Consider the following 17,696-nt stretch of genomic DNA (forward strand, 5'->3'; position numbering starts at 1 on the left):
CCTGCCGCTGGCCCACATCTTCGACAGGTGCGCACCCGCCGCCCGCGTCGGCGTCCTACGGTCGCGCGTTCGCATGCATGAAACCTCAGGCATTCGCTGGGACAGCGCGCGTGGGGCCTCTCAGGGTCGGCCCCCCATCCACCCCTCCCCAAACCTGGCTCCCCCGCTTGTATGCTCTCTGCACAATGCAGCCCCTCCCCTTCCTCTCCAACACCCGCCCCCCCTGCACCACCCAAACCACCCCAGGGTGGCGGAGGAGATGTTCCTGCACGTGGGCGGCGCCATAGGCTACTGGCAGGTCAGCAGAACAGGCCCCGCACGCACTCGCCACTAGCTATCGGAAGGCAAAGCTGGGGGCAGGGTCTACGCCCCCGTTTACCACTGCGGTCGAGCGCCGGTCGCGCGGTCCCCGCTCGACGCTTTCTTCACACGAGCACCTGGTTTGCAGACCCGGAGCTGCCTTCTCTGTTCCCGGCTTTTTGGGTAGTTGCCACAAGACCCGTCACGTGCCTGTTTTCTCACTCATGTTGACTCATGTTGACTAACGCAGGGCGACACCCACAAGCTCGTCGACGACATCGGGGCGCTGCGGCCGACGCTGTTCATCGGCGTGCCGCGCATTTTTGACCGCATCTACACCGCCGTCACGGGCCAGATCAACAAGGCCGGTGAGGCGCCCCCCTTCCCCCAGCTCCGCCCCCATGCACCCGCACCGGCCCCTTGCCGCGCCGCCCCTTGTCTCCCCAGGGCGTCGATCGGCGGGACGCGCAGATGAAGACCGGACGGCCAGCGAGGGTGCCCTTGTCACAAGTATACGCACTCAGTGCATCGAAATCATTTCCAACGCGATGTCCTCACCTGCCCTCCTTCCCGCGGATCACTGGAATTAAAAATCGCGTTCGAAACCACCCCGCCAGGTGGCGTCAAGAAGCTGCTGTACACCTGGGGCTTCAACCGCAAGCTGCACTTCATGAAGCGCGGCTGGAGCCAGGCCTGGGCATCGCCCTTCTTCGACAGGCTGGTGTTCAGCAAGGTGTGTGTGTGTGTGTGTTTGCGTGTTTGTGTGTATATGTGTACGTGTGTGTGTGTGTGTGTGTGTGTGCGCGCGTGCGTGTGTGTGTGTGCGGGGGGGGGGGGGTCGGGGCGGGCAGGAAGGATTGGGTGGTTCACTGCAAATTGGGACCAGGCCTTCCCGGCAAGCATTGAGGCCGCCTCTGCTTTGCGCGCGGTTGTGCGCATGACCCGAACAGCTGGCCAGTCTGCCAAGAGGTCACAGTGGTGTCACCCCCTCTGACACCAACCCAAAGATACACACACTCCCTGTCTCTCTCTCTCTCTCTCTCTCTCACACACACACACACCCTCACACTCACGCAGTTGCTCTCACACACACAACCACATTCACACAACACACACACACACACTTACATGTACACACACACGCAGGTCAAGAGCCGCCTGGGCGGCCGCGTGAAGCTCATCGTCAGCGGCGGCGCCCCCCTGGCGCCCCACGTGGAGGAGTTCCTGCGTGTCGCCATGTGCGCCCCCGTGGCACAGGTGAGGGGCGAGGGGCGAAAGTTGGTGGGGGGGGGGGGCCGCGGCGCGGCGGCCTCTGCCCCCGCAAGCCAGGCCCCTCCTCCTCAATTTACGCGGGCGTTACAGCCTGCGTAGTCTCTCTCCCTCCCGAGGGGTGAGGGCCCCCAGCGGCGGATCGGCCAGCCCGCTGGCGGGCTCCGCTTTAGTAGAGATACCGCGGAGCCTTGCGTCGCGCTCCGCTGTGGCAATGATGAGGGGTGAGGGGTGAGAGGCCCCATAATATGCAGCTGGCCGGCTTGCCCTATGGTGGGCGTGGCGGCTCTGCTGGATGCAATGCCCTGCGCCACGCGCCTGTGGCATAGGTCACGCGCGCCGCGGCGAGGCGTTTGGGCGGGCTCGGGGGGCTTCGGCACCCCAGGGCTTAAGCTGATTCAGGGGTCGGAAATAAACGGGGTAGAGGGAGGGCCCGGGGCTTGTTCGGCTCTGAGGGCTCCTGCAGTCGCCTGGCTACCGCCTAATGATGGGCGCTCGCCCGCAAGATGCGCCGAGGGAGCCGGTTGTGCCTGCAGTCTCTGGGGTGGAAAGGGTTTCCTGTGGTGTGACGCAAGGGGCGGGCGCTGGTCACGAGGCGAGGATGTTTGCAGGGGGGTTCCGTTCTGGATGTTCCAGGCGGCGGTAGGGGCCTGCTCCCAGATGCGCCGAGCTGCGGGGTGGCCGGCGCCTGCGAAGCGTGCGCAAGTGTGCTGGCTGACATGCGGTCACGCTCACACACCTGCCCCCGTTTTCGCGCGCCTGTTCTGCGCTGGGTTTGTCCATCACTGAAGCCGCCATGTGCGGGCGCGGGAGCACACAAAGCGCCCGGTCGCAATCCAAAACGCACACCAGCAGGGCTGCTGCTTCAGCTGCCCTCCCCCCTCTCCGCCGACCGGCCACCACCAGACCGTGCACCACCTGCCCCGTCCCCCTTACCCTGTTCTGTACAAAGTCACTGTGCTGTACAAACACTGTGCTGATCCAAACTGTTGGCGTACTTGTGATGTACTAATCCTGCATCACTCGTGTCCTGATACTGTACTACTGCTGTGCTAACACCACACTGACACTGTGCATACTTTGCCTGCCACTAACCCCCCAGGGCTACGGCCTGACCGAGTGCTGTGCGGGCGCAGCCATCGCCCTGGCGGACGATTGGGAGCAGTTCGCCACCAACGGGCCCCCCCTGCCCTGCATCGAGATCCGCTTCGAGAGCGTGCCCGGTGAGGCGGCGCGCTGTGTTTCGAACCGCGAATCCTGCGCCCCCCCCCCCTGCCGGGGATACCAGGGCGGAGGGGGTGGCGCTGCCCCCTCCCTGTCTTGGGCGCGTCAGACCCACCTGTCGACCCCACTGCAGTGTGCCCCACACACACGCCCTGCCAGCCCTCAAGCACCAGGCGGTGTAGCCGAATCTCTTCCCTTCAAGTCACCTCGCAAGGTGCAGCCTCGAAACACAAACAATATTCACGTGTACACACAACATACATTACACCATACCATACATCACATACATCACGTACATCACATACATTACACCATACCATACATCACATACATCTTTGCTTCGCCTCGGTTGCATCTCCCCCCAAAACCCCTGAACCCCCCCAGAGATGAACTACGACGCCACTGACAAGGCCAACCCCATAGGAGAGGTCCTGCTGCGCGGCCCCTGCCTCTTCACCGGATACTACAAGCAGCAGGACAAGACCGACGAAGTGCGGGGGCCGCCCTAGTGTGTATGCGGGCGGGCGGGCGCACGTGAACAGGGGGTTGTGTCTGAGCATGTCTTGCGCCGCTATCGCATTTACACAGAGTCATACACACACACACATGCCACACACACACACACACACACACACACATACACACACGTACACACGCACTAATACGACCGCACGTCCACGCAAGCATGCACACAACACACACCCACGCACCCCAAACCGCACCCCACCCCCACCCCACCCCCACCCCCCCCAAAGGTCCTGGACGCTGACGGCTGGTTCCACACCGGCGACATTGGCAGGATCACGGACAGCGGCGGCCTCAAGATCATCGACCGCAAGAAGAACATCTTCAAGCTCAGCCAGGTGTGCGTGTGTGTGTGTGTGTGTGTGGTGGGCCTTGTGTGTGTGTGCGTGTGCGCGTGTGCGCGTGTGCGTACGTGTGTTTTGGAGGGGTAGAAGGGGGGGCTGGTGTTGTTCGTCAGCGACCCCTTGATTCTGTGTCTCCTCCGCGCCCGGACCTGTACCCTGGTACACATCAGCGGGTGCCTTGCGTGGCTGAGGATGCAATGTCATGATCCGTTTTATCTACTTGGTCTCATTCGGTCTCGGCATCAAAAAATCTCCCCAGGGAGAGTACATCGCCGTGGAGAAGCTGGAGGCCACCTACCTCAAGGCGTCACCCGTGGAGCAGGTGGGAGTAACGAGAAGTGCACGAGCGTGCATGCATGCATGTGCGTGCGGGCGCGCGTGTGCATGTGTGTTTTGGGGGGGGGGTTGTGATGGTGCGTGTGTGGGGCTGCAGGGATGAATATAGGCGATAAGGCCCCAGCTGTCGTGCAGGAGGTCGGAGGGCCAGCACTCCCATGTGCAACTCATCACCACCGCCTCATTGTGGTGACGTCACGTGACGTCACGCACACCAACCCCGCAGATCTGGGTGTACGGCGACAGCTACCAGGCCAAGCTGGTGGCCATCGTTGTGCCCAAGCCCCATGCGCTGCAGGACTGGGCCAAGGCGCAGGGCAAGAGCGGTGAGGGGCGCCGCACCACACTAGGGCCGGCCGCCGCTGTGTGCCTGCATCGCTGCAGCATACCTGCCACCTCCGCGGCAGCCGCACGCAGAGTCCCTGCTGCCTGCGCCGCGCTCAAAAATCCTGCAATTGACAACTGTTGGTAGGGTCGTCTGGAGCAAGACGTTCAGGCGCTGAGCCAACCTGCAACACACGGTCGCATGTTGACATGCCGTGATCACTGCACACCCTGGGCCACTTGTCCTCATGGCCGCAGGGTCCGTCGAGTCTCTGTGCAAGGACCCCGCGGCGGCGGCCTGGGTGGTGAAGGAGCTGGTGGCAACGGGCAAGGCCGACAGGCTCAAGGGCTTCGAGCTCGTGTCCGCGGTGGGCGGGCAGGGGTAGAGGGTCTTGTGTACACCAACAGGGGGTTGACGATGGGCGAGGCTGAGCGGGGGCTCCTTTGGGGGGCGGCCGACCGAGCTGTGTGTTTGGGACCCACGAAATGAGGAGGGCGCTCCGAAAGGAGCATCTCCGGGGCTGAGGTCAGCGATGATGGGGCAGGGCTTTTCTCTGGCGCCAGCCCTGAGCAGGGCGCACGCTCGTGGGCGCGAGCCGGGCGGCGCTTGCTTCTCTCCCCTCAACCCCCAACCCACCCCATCCACCTGTCAGCCGTCAATCGATCCGAACCTCACCTCTTTGCCCCTTCCCCTCGCCCCCCTCCCCGGACCCCCCACCCGACCCCCAAAAAAACCCAAAAGGTCCACCTGGAGCCCCACCAGTTCTCAGTGGAGGCCGACCTGCTGACGCCCACCTTCAAGCTCAAGAGGTGCGGCGGCGGTGGCGGCCGTTTGACGGTTTGAGGCGGCGCTGGCTGGAAGCTCCGCGTGTGCCCGACCACGCATGCGCGGCGCCGCGTGTCGTACATCCACTCGACAAGGATTCCTCGTTGCGGCGGCATGTCTCTGGGCTGGCTTAGCTTGCCGCTTGCCACGAGCCTGCATGTGCTGGCCTCTCACAACAGACGCGACTTTCACACTCTTTGCACATCGATCTCCACACACACCCTCCCGGCCCCCTCCCATGCTCACACGCACCTCGCCTTCGCTCGCAAGCGCAGGCCGCAGCTCAAGAAGGCGTACATCGTGAGTTGACTTGGTCAAACCTTGGCCTTTGACCCTCGCACCGGGCGCGGTCTCTTTCAGTGTCAACCACAGCCGCGACCTCCACTCTGACCTGGGCACCCACGTTCCTGGAATCCCAAACCAAGCCGTTAGGCCTGCTCTGATGGGCTCTCGACCACGCCACCCACACTCTTAACCCCACCCGACTAATTCAAACAGACTGAAATTTCCACAGACTGATTCAGCCCCAACCCCCTAAACCCTGGCTCTTGACTTTTTATTAGGGCGAGATCGACCGCATGTACAAGGAGCTCGAGGCGGCCCAGAACGCCAAGCCCAGCAGGGAGTGACGTCATCCGGCGTCTCTCCCGAGCTGGAGGGTCGGCATGTCGTCAAGACTCCCGGCGAAGTGGTGGCTGGCGCGCCTCGGCTGCCGCTGCCCTTCTTTTCCGGGAAGGTTTGACTTGGACGCCTCCCAGGAGGGCGGGGCTGGCGTCGTTACGGCCACTCGACATGCATGGGTGGTTTGAATCCTGGCAATTTGGTGCAGGGCACCCTCACAAGCCGACCGCCCGCGCGTCACGCGCCGGCTGACTGATGGCCGGCCGCTGGCTTTCGGACGGCGCGGGGGGCCGACAGTCAGAGCCGGCGGCGGGGCGCGCGGGGGGCCGATGGGGGGGATGCTGCTTGCTGCTCTCTTCCCCTGGCGCAGCGCTTTTGGGAACAACGTGGTCGCCGTTCATGGCCCTGCAATCACGCCTTTGCAATGGGTTTCTTCGTCCTTTTAGGGGGCGGGCAAATTCCAAGACAAGACGGGCGTGCCCCTGGTGGGGAGTTCTGGGGTGCACAGGCGCTGCCGGCAGGATGGAGGTGGTGTGTGCCATCGCAAGTTTTCAGGTCTTCACTGCCGGGGCTGCATTGCCTTATTGCGGGGGCTGGCTGCATGCTCCTGTGCTGTGCCGGGACGCGCTCGCGTGCTTGGCGCACGCCGCAGGCGATGTGAGGCAGCCGGGGATTTGGGCGTGGCTGCCTCGCACCGATGCTGGTCGGCTGCAAGGGCAGCACCTTTGCGTCGCTGCGCACGCACCACAGCACGGACCCCACCCGCACCCAAAACGCGCTGCTCTATACCGGTCTGGCCTAGGCCCACTCCGCTGGGCACAACACCCATCAAAATTTCCCACCGACTCGCTTTTTTTTCTTGCCTCATTCGGCTCTGCTTACTTTGCTGCGCGCGGATTGTACGCTTGCAATCAACACCAGGCGACTCACTGATGGAGCAAGCATAGCTTGTGAGTTGCGCATGCACATTAGCAGCAGCGGCAGCAGCAGCAGCAGCAACTGCAGCAGCACAAGCAGCAGCACCGTCACCCACACTGGCAGCAGCTTCCTTTCCCCCCCCCCCCCTCAGCATACCCAGCATTGTGCAGCTCTTGGTTTCGGCAAGGAAGGGGCTGCAAGCAAGCGGGCTTGCTAGCGCCCCCTCCCGCCTACTCACAGGGCGCGCCACGGGGAGGCGGCTGCACGGTGCGCCCCGCACTCACCTCGCAGCGCCACACGTTTCGAAGTGGGATGGTGGAGAAAATGAGCCGCGGCCCCTTACGGGGAGCCTCACGGGGATCGGCCAAGCGTTAGGTCGGAACCGCCTTGCGGCCATCCCTTTTCCCCCCCGCTCGGCTCCAGGGGCACTGAGCAGTATCGCAGCACCAGCACGGGTGCGCACTGCTGCGGACGCCCGTCCACCCCCTGCCCCCCAGCGGGCGCGGGGCTGCCTGTAGAGGCAGGGGCTGGGTTCCGAGCGCACCCGGGGTCCCGCAGCCCGTGTTCTGGACGATTTGCTAGGCTGGGCGGACGACGTGCGGACGCCATGTCACAAAAACGTCGTCCAGAAAAGGGGATGAGAGGAATCCAGTGTTGATGGAATTTAAATGTTTCATTAAATCAAATCCCTCTCGTTTATCAGCGTGAAATTTCGGGCAGCGATATCGGCAGAGGTGTGCGCAGCTGCTGCACATTAGAACTTCGCCGAATACATCCTCTTCAGGCGATTATCATGTCCAGTATATGATCTGATAGACGAATCATCATATTGAGAATCCCACGAGCACGTTTGTGGGCCCATGCTGCGCGGACTTTGCTGCCATCCCGATCCGCGCGGCCCTGCAGCTACAAAGAGATACATGTAGATTTTCAGCGTCTGAGGAGTGATCTACAGGGACGCGGAGGTCCTCGCGCCCTTTGAAGCAGTGGTCAACCACAGCGCAGACTGGGCGCAGCGCGCCGGCACGCGCACCTGCGACTCCCGCAACGAACAGCCGGCTCGTGCTGCGCCCGCGTGAACGACTAAAACAGCCCCAGACGGTAAGTGGCTTGCGCAAGCTGCACTGGTGTGCCTTCATGAACGGAGGGTTCTTGGCGCTGGTTGCCGCAATCCAGTGAATGGCTCTGTGGCGTAGTGCCAGTGTCAATTTGCAGGCAGTTGTTCACCCCAACTAAGCGTGTGCATGTTTTGCCACTTGCTATCGGCGAACGCACGGTGGACAGGATACCACCTACTGATATGAGCAGCCTTCAAGGGTACAGAGAGGGCCTGAGTGGGCAGCACAAGCGGCGACAAGGCCAGCTCGGGTTTGAAGCCGATGGCGACCCGAGGTGAGGCCCGCAGACAAGAGAAGGGTTCTTTGTGGCAGCCTGATCTTATGCTGTGGGCCACCTCCTGGCCCGGGCGTCACATGCATCATCCCGTCTGATGTGTTTGGGCAAGTGCCAGGCATCCACGACAACCACTGCAACCGCCACAATCACTCAAGTGTGGTCCCCCCCTCGACATGTGCGCAGGCCGACCCCGACGCACCCCAACATGACTGACCGCAGCAGCCTCCTGCCCGGACGGATTGACTACGGCGATGACCCCGCGCTGCGCAGCTTGCCAAGCGCCCCGTCAAGCAGCTTTGGCAGCGGCAGCCGCCGCAGCTACCGAGGTGGCGGCTTCTCCATGCTTCTTTCATCGCCCGAGCCCGCCGGCAATGATGATGACGCCGACAGCGGCCTGCGCCCGCCCTTCGTCTTTGCGGACATCCCTCGCCTGGCCAGCCTCACCGCGCTGGGGCCGTATGGCGTCGACGTTGCTCGGGGCGAGCTGCCCATGACGCCCGGTGGCAGCATTGGCGAGCTTGAGAGGGCCACCAGGCCCAGCGCCATCCGGCCCAGCGCTGTCAGGCCCAGCGAGCGGGCTGTGCGCCAGTCCTTCATAACCTCTGCTCGCATCGTGGAGCACGCCAAGGCCCGGCTGCGCAGCAAGCGGACGGCGCTTGAGACCATAATCGAAGATCCAAGGTACGAGTGCAGACTGGCTTGGTCATGCTTGCTTGACTGCGGGCGGGGGCGGGGGGGGGGGAGGTACATACAACAGGGGGAGCAACCTTATCACCATGTTTTGATCCTTGATACAACCTGCCAACCCGCACATCCTTCTTGTCTCCACCCTAGGCCCATCGCGCCTGCACAGCCATATGATAACGGCGGGCCCCTCGCCTCATGGCGCGCGTGGCGTGCCGCGCGCGTCGCAGCAAACAGCCTTGGCGGTCGCAGCTGCCACGAGCACCAGACCGGGGACGCTCTAGAGCTAATGGCGCCCCACGCGCCGGAAGCCGACCGGGTGGGCGACGCACACTATCGTCCTGCCAGGCGCCTGAGACCTTGCCTGACCCTGAAAAAGACAATCCCTAGGGCCAGCCCACAGGCGCAAGAGCTGCACGGCGTGGCCGCCTCGATTGCATTGCTGGCTAGCTCACCCGGCTGCCACGCGAGCGGCGATGGGGACGCAAGCGGCTTTGCGGTTGGCCCCACCCCTGCCGTCAGCGTCGGCGTCGGCGTCGGCGTCGGCGTCGGCGTCGGCGTCGGCGTCGGCTGGCAACACCGCCTCTCGGGGGCGCAGCGGCTCATTGAACTGTTGGGCAGGAACATTCAACCCATGCTTTCAAATGGCGACGGCGTCGGCAACGTCTCGGGTTCCCTAGTGCGGCGGCCGGTGCGGCCGGACCATGCCCCGGACGGCTCTCTGCCCAGCACAGGTGAAGGCGCTTCTGCCGCAGCCGGCGCCGGCCACGGCAGCAGGCTTGGTGGCCAGCCGGCGGCTGTTGGCATGCTCGCCAACCTGTTCCCAATCAGGCGCCTCCCGGGCTTGGCCGAGGCGGAGTGCGGGCCCCTGCTGACCGACTGTCTCCCGCCGCCGAGCGCCGCCCTTGACTGGCTGTCCTTCCTGAGCGAGCCCGGCAGCGCCGCGGCCTGCGGCTTCCTGGGCCTTGGCGCCGGGGCCGCGCTGGTGCGGCCAGTGATGAGCGCCGGCGGCCATGGCGAGAGGGGCGTGTTCGTCCGCAGGCTCGGGCGCGGCCTGGGGGAGAATGTCATGGAGGTGGCAGCCGTGGTGTTTGCTCCCCGCGACAGCGCATCGTCTCTGCAGCGGATGGAATCGCTGGAAGACGGGCAGGCGCTGCTCGCCGGGGGGCCGCGTGTGCCTGCCTTTGCCGCCCCTATGCAGCACGTCGTCACCTCTTCATTGGTGCCCGGCGGGCGGGCGCCCCGCATGGCCGTCCGCTTTGAGGAGGGCGGGGTTTTCCCGGCCCTCTCCGTGGCCGCCGGGTCGCTCGCGCGGTCGTTGGCGGGCGAGCAACCGCAGGGCGCGGCGCGGGACGAGACGCGGCGCCTGGTGCTGGTGCGGTTGGCGTTCGTCATTCTGCACTGCTTGGCCTCCATGGTGGCGTTCTGCCACATGCCATCTGCGAGCGGCAAGGAGGAGATGGCCGCACCAGCAGCATGGGCAGCGGCACCTGAGCCCGCGCCTGGGTGGCTGGCCTCAGCGTGGGTGCTGCAGCTGGGCGGTGGCCTCGCCAGGGTTCCCATGCCCGCGGCACTGGGTCGGGCCCTGCTCCAGATCCTTGAATCCGACAGCACCGCCAACATGTAGCTGAGGGCCGATCGCGAGTTGGGGACGGCCTCGGCGCGCGGCTGCGAGGGCGGGCCCTTGACTGCGCGGACTGCCCTTGAGTCGCGCGACCCCCTGTCTGTTCTTCGTGTCAACCCTGGGTCAAACGCGACATCCCTTCCAATCACTTGCGCTGCTTGTATGCCTTCCCCTTTTGCGCCCCGCTTTGCCATCATGACTCATTCGCGCTGTGTGATGGCGCATCTGCGTTCCTCATCGCCTCACCAAACACCTCCTTGCTGGACCGCGGCAGGCCTGGCTCACGGCGCGCAACGCCACCTCGATTGGGGCACGTGCGCATGCTGGTGCTACACGCCCTGCCGGCACTGCACTTCACCAGCCTTTGGCCTTGGGGCGCGCCAGCCAGCGGCGACCTTTGCTGCTCGTTGGCAAGGCTGCCTGTGTTGCTCAAATGGCCATGCCCACTTGGCTGCGTGTGGTCTTTACGTTTGCAAACAACACTGGGCGAACACCAATGGAGCGAGCATAGCTTGTGAGCCGCGCATGCCTACCAGCAGCAGCAGCAGCAGCAGCAGCAGCAATCGCAACAACGCAAGCAGCCGCTACCTCTGCAGCACGCAGCTACCCGCTAGGCCGACAAAGTCACTCGCACTGGCAGCAGCTACCCGGCATGCCAGGCATTGTGCAGCTCTTGGTTTCGGCCAGGCAGGGGCTGCAGGCCGGGCGGCCAGCAATCCTTCCCGCCTACTCACAGGGCGCGCCACGGGGAGGCGGCTGCATGGTGCGCCCCGCGCTCACCTTGCGACATCAGACTTACCGGGTGGGGGTGGCATTGGCGTTGCAGGGTGAAGACCGCTGGCCTGGCCGCGGCCTCTATGGGGAGCCTCACGGGGATCGGCCAGCAGTTAGGTCAGAACAGCCTCGCAGCCATCCCTTTCCCCCCCGCTCGGCTCCAGAGGCACTGAGCAGTATCGCTGCACTTGCTGGGGTGCAGCACTGCCGCGGACGCCCGTCCACCCCCTGCCCCAAGCGGGCGCGGGGCTGCCTGTAACGGCAGGGGCTGGGTTCCGAGCGCACCCGGGGTCCCGCAGCCCGTGTTTTGGACGATTTGCTAGGCTGGGCGACAAACAGCGAGCGGATTGCTCGAAACCATGGCTCAAAAAGGGGCTACATGGCATCTGTATACATGAATAAAAGCTAATTGTCAGTGTGACTTTTCCAACATAGGCGCATGAATGTCTCAAGCAGTGTGCCGGTCTCTTGTACGACGGCAACTGCCGTGGCCCTGACTCGGCGCTCACTTTCAGCTGCTTCAATTGCAATATTCCAGATATGACTGCCGCCTGACATCATTGGACTAGATTTGCATGCAGAATCTTCGCGTACTGTAGCATGCACTGTTTCGGAGGGCTGTCGCCATTATCGACAGACATCGAAAGAGCTGGTCGCTGGCTTGCAGCTAAGCTCCCAGCACGGCGATGTACAAGCGTCCTGATTCAACGCTGCTGCTTCTGCTGCAACGGCTGCTGCTTCTCGCGATGGTCACTCGCGCAATGGGCGACGCCTGCCAGTGCCCAGCGCCAGGCGAGGCCCCAGGCAGCAACCTCTGGACGACCTGGACGCGTGATGACGTCACCAAGTACATCGACGCCAATGTGTTTCCCTTGCACAACGCGTCCGCTGAGCTGGATCTTCAGGTGCGCACCTCCGATGTTGCTGCCGGTCTGCTCAACTGCTCGGGCCGACGGCGGTCCCATTTGAGTGCCGACGATGATCACAAGAGAAAGCTTCCAGGTTGTACTAGTCACCCGCGATTGGTGACCATTTCAATGCTCCAAACACGTTCTAACGACCTCGAGGGTACACAGCTGGCCACTGCCCCACCCCAAATGTCAAACGCTGCACACTGCCACACAGCTTCCTGCAGCTGCCGGGAGCTGCACCCCCTCCCCCAAGGCAACCTGGTGCACGAGCCACCGCACGTCTCATCACCCCTTTGCTTACAGTCGCCGTGCAAGTCACCTACGTGCACTCAACAACCCCCACCCCTCATCAGAGGATGAAGGCCGCAATCGCAAAGGGGGCGGACGTCAACCAGCGGGATACGCACGGCCTCACCCCCCTCCAGGCCGCCTTCCTCACCACCAGCTCACCCTATTGGTGCGAACCCTGTCGTTGTTGCAGGCACGGCGTGCTTCCCCTGCATGGGTCGCAACGGTGATGACAGGGGAAATGGCGCTGCGTCATCCGCAATCCTGCCGCCCCGCTTGCCTGTATGTGCTCAGTGTGGGCAGCAGGCCCGCTCCTCACCCGCCTCTCTTAGCTCAGCACTGTGGTCGGTACTGCAACAGGACTGAGCCCCTTTGAGGGTGTTGGCAAATCAATGCTCCTTCAAACATGCAGGCGTGTCACTTGCCAACAGTACACACTCCCTGGCTTGCCCACACACACAACAATCGCACACGTGTGGACGCGCACACACGAACGCACCCACACCCACACCCGGACGCCCCCGCACACAGCACACCCACACCCCACACCCACATGCACCCCTCAACCCAGGCACCCATACACCGAGGAGGTCTATCAAGCCATAAAGCTGCTGCTGGACGCCAAGGCGGACCCCAACATCCCCTTCAAGCTGCCCAACTCAGCAGATGCCAGTGGCCCTCTGCTACTCCATCCGTAAGTTGCATGGGGCGCAACCCGGATACCGGCATGCGAAGCCGTGGGTACATGCACAGCGGTGGGCACATGCCTTGCCTTGCAACGAAGCGGTGGGCACACGCGCCATGCAGCTGCGTCACTGTGATAGAGGCTGCACCTTCCAGAGTCTGCCTGGCCACACCGGGCGCCTGCCAGTGGTCATGCAGTGCACGCACGCACCTGTGTATGAAGCTGCACGCTGATCAGCCCATGCTCTGCCGGCGCTGGCAGGCAGTGCGATGGCACTTTATGTTCACAACACCGCAGCATAGCCGGGGGCGCGCACCAGCACTGTGTCTTGGATGAGGTCACACCCGGCAGAATCCACCACTGTCTTGTCGCCTCGGTTGACAATCTATATAACAGTGTTGCAAACCCATGCGACAATAGGCGGTTTTGCCTGTAGCTCCCTGCTTGCCCGCACTGTAAACATTTGCAGGTCGCCGCGCTTCCTCAAACCATCTGCAGTGCCTGGGATGGCTGCCTCGACTTGGTGACGATGCTGCTCAAGGCGGGCGCCGACCCTAACGCCAGGAACGAAGAGAGCGGCATAATAGCCCTGCACGAGGCGGCAAAATGCGACTTCAGGTGATTTACCCAGCTGCCGCTGTTGCTGCTGCCGCCGCAGCCGCCGCCGCCGCTGCTGCTGCTGGTGCTATGATGTTGATGATGATGATCGTCAACCTTGGACGTCGCTGTATGGTCAACCCCATCCCACCCGCCATGCATGCTCGCTTGCTGTCAACACAAACGCAATGGGTTGCGTGCGTCGTCGTGCGGCGTGGCGCCACCTAACACGACCGCCTGCGGCCGCGCGCGCTGCGCCTATTGCGCAGGCTTTCGACGGATGATCGCTCCGCCGCGATCGCCAGGGTGCTCCTGGCGTGGGGCGCCGACCTTGGGGCTAAGGACTCATCCGGCAAGACACCCTTTGAGATGAATTCGGGTTACCCAGATTGCGGCAAGGGGGTCCGTTGCCCAAAGGTGGGTTCGGCCAAGCCGACGAGATCCCACACTATAGGGCATGAGGGGGTGCATGGCCTGACAATTAGTTGCAAAGCACTGGGAGCGGTCCGCAGGGCAGCTCATTTTGAGGCCTCCATCACCCCGCCGCTGAGCTGACCAGCCGCCCTGCTGGCTTCCCCGGTTGACCGTCAAGGGGCACCATGAAGTGTGTGGGTCAAGTTTTGAGCGCAGTATGCAGGGTTAGGGTTGTCTGGGCTGGTGCAAATCGGCAGTGGCGCGCGCGCACGATTATGGAGCCCTCCTCCTCGCCAGCGCACCTGACGGCCAGCGACACGTACAGCAGGAGCGAGTGCCACGGGCGGATGCAGGGCGTGCTGGGATACACTTGCCACCTGCGTTTACCTTCCCACTGAGCTGAGGACAGCCTTCGTTTTGCTGCTGTTTCTACCACCCAGGTGTGCAAGGTGCTGCGCGACGGCATCCCAGAGGCAGAGAAGGCGGCCATCAAGGCCGGCAAGCTGCAGGTGGACGACGACACGAGGGAGGCACGCAGGTGCTGCGCCGACAAGGAGATCAACGGCCGCGGGTACAGCCAGTGCTGCCTGTGATGCTGGGGGCACCCAGGTCTAAGGGGCCGGCTTCGTCGCCGTCCTCTGTGGATGTCACCACTTGTATGCGCGCCTTGTGGCTGCTGTGTGCACCTGTCACTCCTTGTTGGACACAATGATGTCACCTGAGTGGAGGATGCGTTCGCAAGGAAATATGCGGATTGAAATGATGATGCCCCATTGATGTCTGCGGGTCGCAGGTGGGGCCGCACCAAAAGTTTCGCAGTGTCGATTCAAGTGCTTGCGTGCGCACCGTTGCGGCTTAGCGGCCAACAAGTGACATCAGCACATGGGGCGCTCTGCTGCATCCGAACACATCAACAATCCTACGGATTGCAGGTACAGGCGCCAGCCGCGCCACGTGCCCACTGCGCCCGCGTAGAGCATCTCACTACATACCATACGACCACCTGACACCTGTGTTCTTTGTTGCCCAGTTGCGATGCCTGTCAGCTGCGCCTGCCAACGCAGCAGCCTTGTGAATCCGTCCAATGTGTCCAGCCGCGGCGCTCTTGCTGCACAGCGCACTTTGATCTACACGCCAGGCGATGGCGGCAAAGTCAAGCATTCCTCATGATTGCGAACCTCCAAGCAACGCACGCGGCGCGGCGCCCATCACCCGCGCCATTACAAAGAGAGGCAGCATATCACAATCATTATAACAAGGTTTAGCTAGGCAGGTTCATCACTGACCCGCGATGCCGCATGCATTGGCGCCAGATGGGGTCGGGGTGGACAAGTACAAGCCGAGTGTATACAGATGGGGGGCACGGGTGACCCCACCATCCGTTGCCTCGTGAGGGGCCTGGTCACAATGAAATTTGCTGCATTGCACGAGCAGCCGCGCAGTCGCGGCGGCGAGGGCAGCCTTCCGCGGCGGCCCTGAGCGGCGCACGGCTGCAACGCCGTTATGGACCCAGGCTGCCGTAGACTGGCCTGATGCGCGCGGTCAAAGGTGCGGTCAAACGGAATCTTGGCAATCAGTCGTCGTCCAAAGTCAGATCAAGAACCTCCATGCGCTGGCCCGCGGCGGCGGCGGCGGCGCCGCCGCCGCTGCCGCTGCTGCCGCTGGCGCCCGGCCCTGTCGCTGGCGAGGGCCCCTGCCGGCGTGCCGCAGGCGGCGCCCCCTGCGACGCCGCACGCGGCGCGGCGGGGGACGCCAAAGCGGGAGCAAGCGCAGGCGCAGGCGCGCTGTCGGCCCGCGCGCGCTTGGTGGCGCTGCCGCCGCCGCCCCCGCCGTCCGGCCCGGGCCCTGCGGCCCGCTTCGCGAGCGCCGGAGCGGGCGCCGAAGCGGCGGGCTGGGGACGCGCCTGCGGTGGGGACGGCTGCTGCGGCAGCCGCGGCGCCGGCAGCGCCGCCGCCCCCGCGGGCGCAACCGCGGCGCCCGGGAGGCGCGCCCCTATCAGCGGCAAAGCGCGACGCAGCACCAGCTTGTCCGGCTCTGAAAGGGGCAGCATGTGCTGAGTCAGGAGCGCTTCCTGCTGCTCTGTCACGCCCGGCCGGCCGGCAGACGCGCCCAGGTTCCTCAGGGCCAAAAAAAGCGCCGCCGCCTGGAATCGAACGGGCTCCGAGGCGCCCAGCCGCGACTCCAATTCGTTCAGCAGGCTCCTCGTGATGGCGACGTCCGCGGCCGCCGCGCCGCCCTGCGAGGCCGCCGCCCCGCCCTGAGCGGCCGCCGGCGCCGCCGGGGCGGGGGTGCGGGCGGGCGGCGGTTGCGGGGACGGGGCGCCGGGCTGCGGGTGCGAGGGGGGCTGCGCGGCGGGTGGGCGCGGACCGGCCAGCTGCATCCCTGGCGGCAGCCTCCTGATTTCCCTGTGGGGCGGCTGCTGCTGCTGCTGCTGCTGCTGCTGCTGCTGCAGCAGCTGTTGCTGTTGCCGCTGCGCTTGTCGCAGCAACTCTAGTTGTGACGCAAGATCTCGTACAGGCGGCTGGGCACCGTGCGGCAGCTGCGCGCCCTGGCCCGCCGGCTGCTGCTGCTGCTGCTGCTGCTGCTGCTGCTGCTGCTGCTGATGTCGCTGCTGCTGCTGCTGCTGCTGCTGCTGCTGCTGCTGCTGCTGCTGCTGCTGCTGCTGCTGTCGCTGCTGCGCCAGCACCGTCGCGTTCCACCGCAGGCGTATGGCCAACGCCACCTCAGCCTTGAGCATCTGCAGCTGCATCGCCCGCACCTGCGACTGCGGCTGGGCAATGAGCAGGTCAAACTGCCTTGCGAGCGCTTGCAGGTGATCTAGAGGGCGGGCGACCAGCGCGCCCTTCATGTTTTGGGGCGGCATGCGCATCCACTGCTCCAGCTGCGCCGCCGAGAACTGCGGCGGCTGCGGCCGCTGCTGCTGCATCCGCTCCTGCGCCTGCTGCGCTGCCAGCAGCGCCGCGGCCTGCGTGACCGCCCCATGCGACTGCGGCGCCGCCGGCTGCCGCGCCCGCGCCGCCGCGGCCGCCTGCGCCTGCGATTGCGTCGCCGCCTGCTGCCGCGCCCGCGCCGCCGCCTGGGCCGCAGCCTGCTGCGCCGCCGCCGCCTGCTGCGCCTGCGCGGCGGCGGCCGCGGCCGCCTCGGCGGCCAGCTTGGCGGCGCGCCGCTCCTGCAGCAGCCCGACCAGGCCCGTGTGCGTGAATTCGGCCCCGAAGCGCCGCTTCAGCTGCCGGAACTGCGCCTGCTGCGTGGGGTTGAAGCGGGGGCGGCCGTTTCTGATGCGGAAGGCGAAGTTTGCGCCCTCCATGAAGAGGTCCAGGGCGCCATCCAGCTCGTCAGCCTGGCAAAAGGGGTGGGCGGGTGGGTTGGCGGCAGGGTTGTGAGCGTCATAATCCCCGGTTCGCGTGCGCTTGCTTGGGTCCCAGATTTCAGGGTTTCGGGGTCCAGCGGGGTTGGGGCGGCAGTCGCACAACCAGACACTGCAAGCTTTGCAGACATTGCGAACAGTGGAAGTTTCTTGCGGATTTATGGCACATCATCATCTTTGCGCCCACCTCTGTGAGCGTGATCGCCGCGTCCTCCTCCACCCTGCTGCTGTGCGTGTGCATCGCGCACACCGCGCCCCCCACCCCCGGCG

At 64.5% G+C, this 17,696-nt stretch overlaps 4 protein-coding genes across 4 annotated transcripts; 3 read left to right on the forward strand and 1 right to left on the reverse strand.

The window, feature by feature from the left end:
* Positions 1-259: 259 nt before the first annotated feature.
* Positions 260-5,777, forward strand: MNEG_6291 (hypothetical protein; the record flags this gene model as incomplete). The annotated part of the gene is made up of 13 exons (XM_014045232.1): positions 260-298; positions 551-668; positions 918-1,033; positions 1,447-1,557; positions 2,672-2,792; positions 3,178-3,284; positions 3,549-3,656; positions 3,922-3,984; positions 4,225-4,324; positions 4,581-4,690; positions 5,065-5,132; positions 5,424-5,448; positions 5,712-5,777. The coding sequence occupies 13 exons, from the start codon at positions 260-262 to the stop codon at positions 5,775-5,777; spliced, it is 1,152 nt and encodes a 383-aa protein (XP_013900686.1).
* A 2,510-nt stretch (positions 5,778-8,287) lies between these two features.
* MNEG_6292 (hypothetical protein) lies at positions 8,288-10,393 on the forward strand (the record flags this gene model as incomplete). The annotated part of the gene is made up of 2 exons (XM_014045233.1): positions 8,288-8,763; positions 9,598-10,393. The coding sequence occupies 2 exons, from the start codon at positions 8,288-8,290 to the stop codon at positions 10,391-10,393; spliced, it is 1,272 nt and encodes a 423-aa protein (XP_013900687.1).
* Positions 10,394-14,244: 3,851 nt separating this feature from the next.
* Positions 14,245-14,652, forward strand: MNEG_6293 (hypothetical protein; the record flags this gene model as incomplete). Its single annotated transcript, XM_014045234.1, has 2 exons — positions 14,245-14,274; positions 14,500-14,652. The coding sequence occupies 2 exons, from the start codon at positions 14,245-14,247 to the stop codon at positions 14,650-14,652; spliced, it is 183 nt and encodes a 60-aa protein (XP_013900688.1).
* Positions 14,653-15,632: 980 nt separating this feature from the next.
* On the reverse strand, positions 15,633-17,667 carry MNEG_6294 (hypothetical protein; the record flags this gene model as incomplete). The annotated part of the gene is made up of 2 exons (XM_014045235.1): positions 15,633-17,399; positions 17,614-17,667. The coding sequence occupies 2 exons, from the start codon at positions 17,665-17,667 to the stop codon at positions 15,633-15,635; spliced, it is 1,821 nt and encodes a 606-aa protein (XP_013900689.1).
* Positions 17,668-17,696: the final 29 nt, after the last annotated feature.

This window comes from Monoraphidium neglectum (genome assembly GCF_000611645.1).
Source record: "Monoraphidium neglectum strain SAG 48.87 unplaced genomic scaffold scaffold01009, whole genome shotgun sequence".
NCBI classification, from domain to species: Eukaryota; Viridiplantae; Chlorophyta; class Chlorophyceae; order Sphaeropleales; family Selenastraceae; genus Monoraphidium; species Monoraphidium neglectum.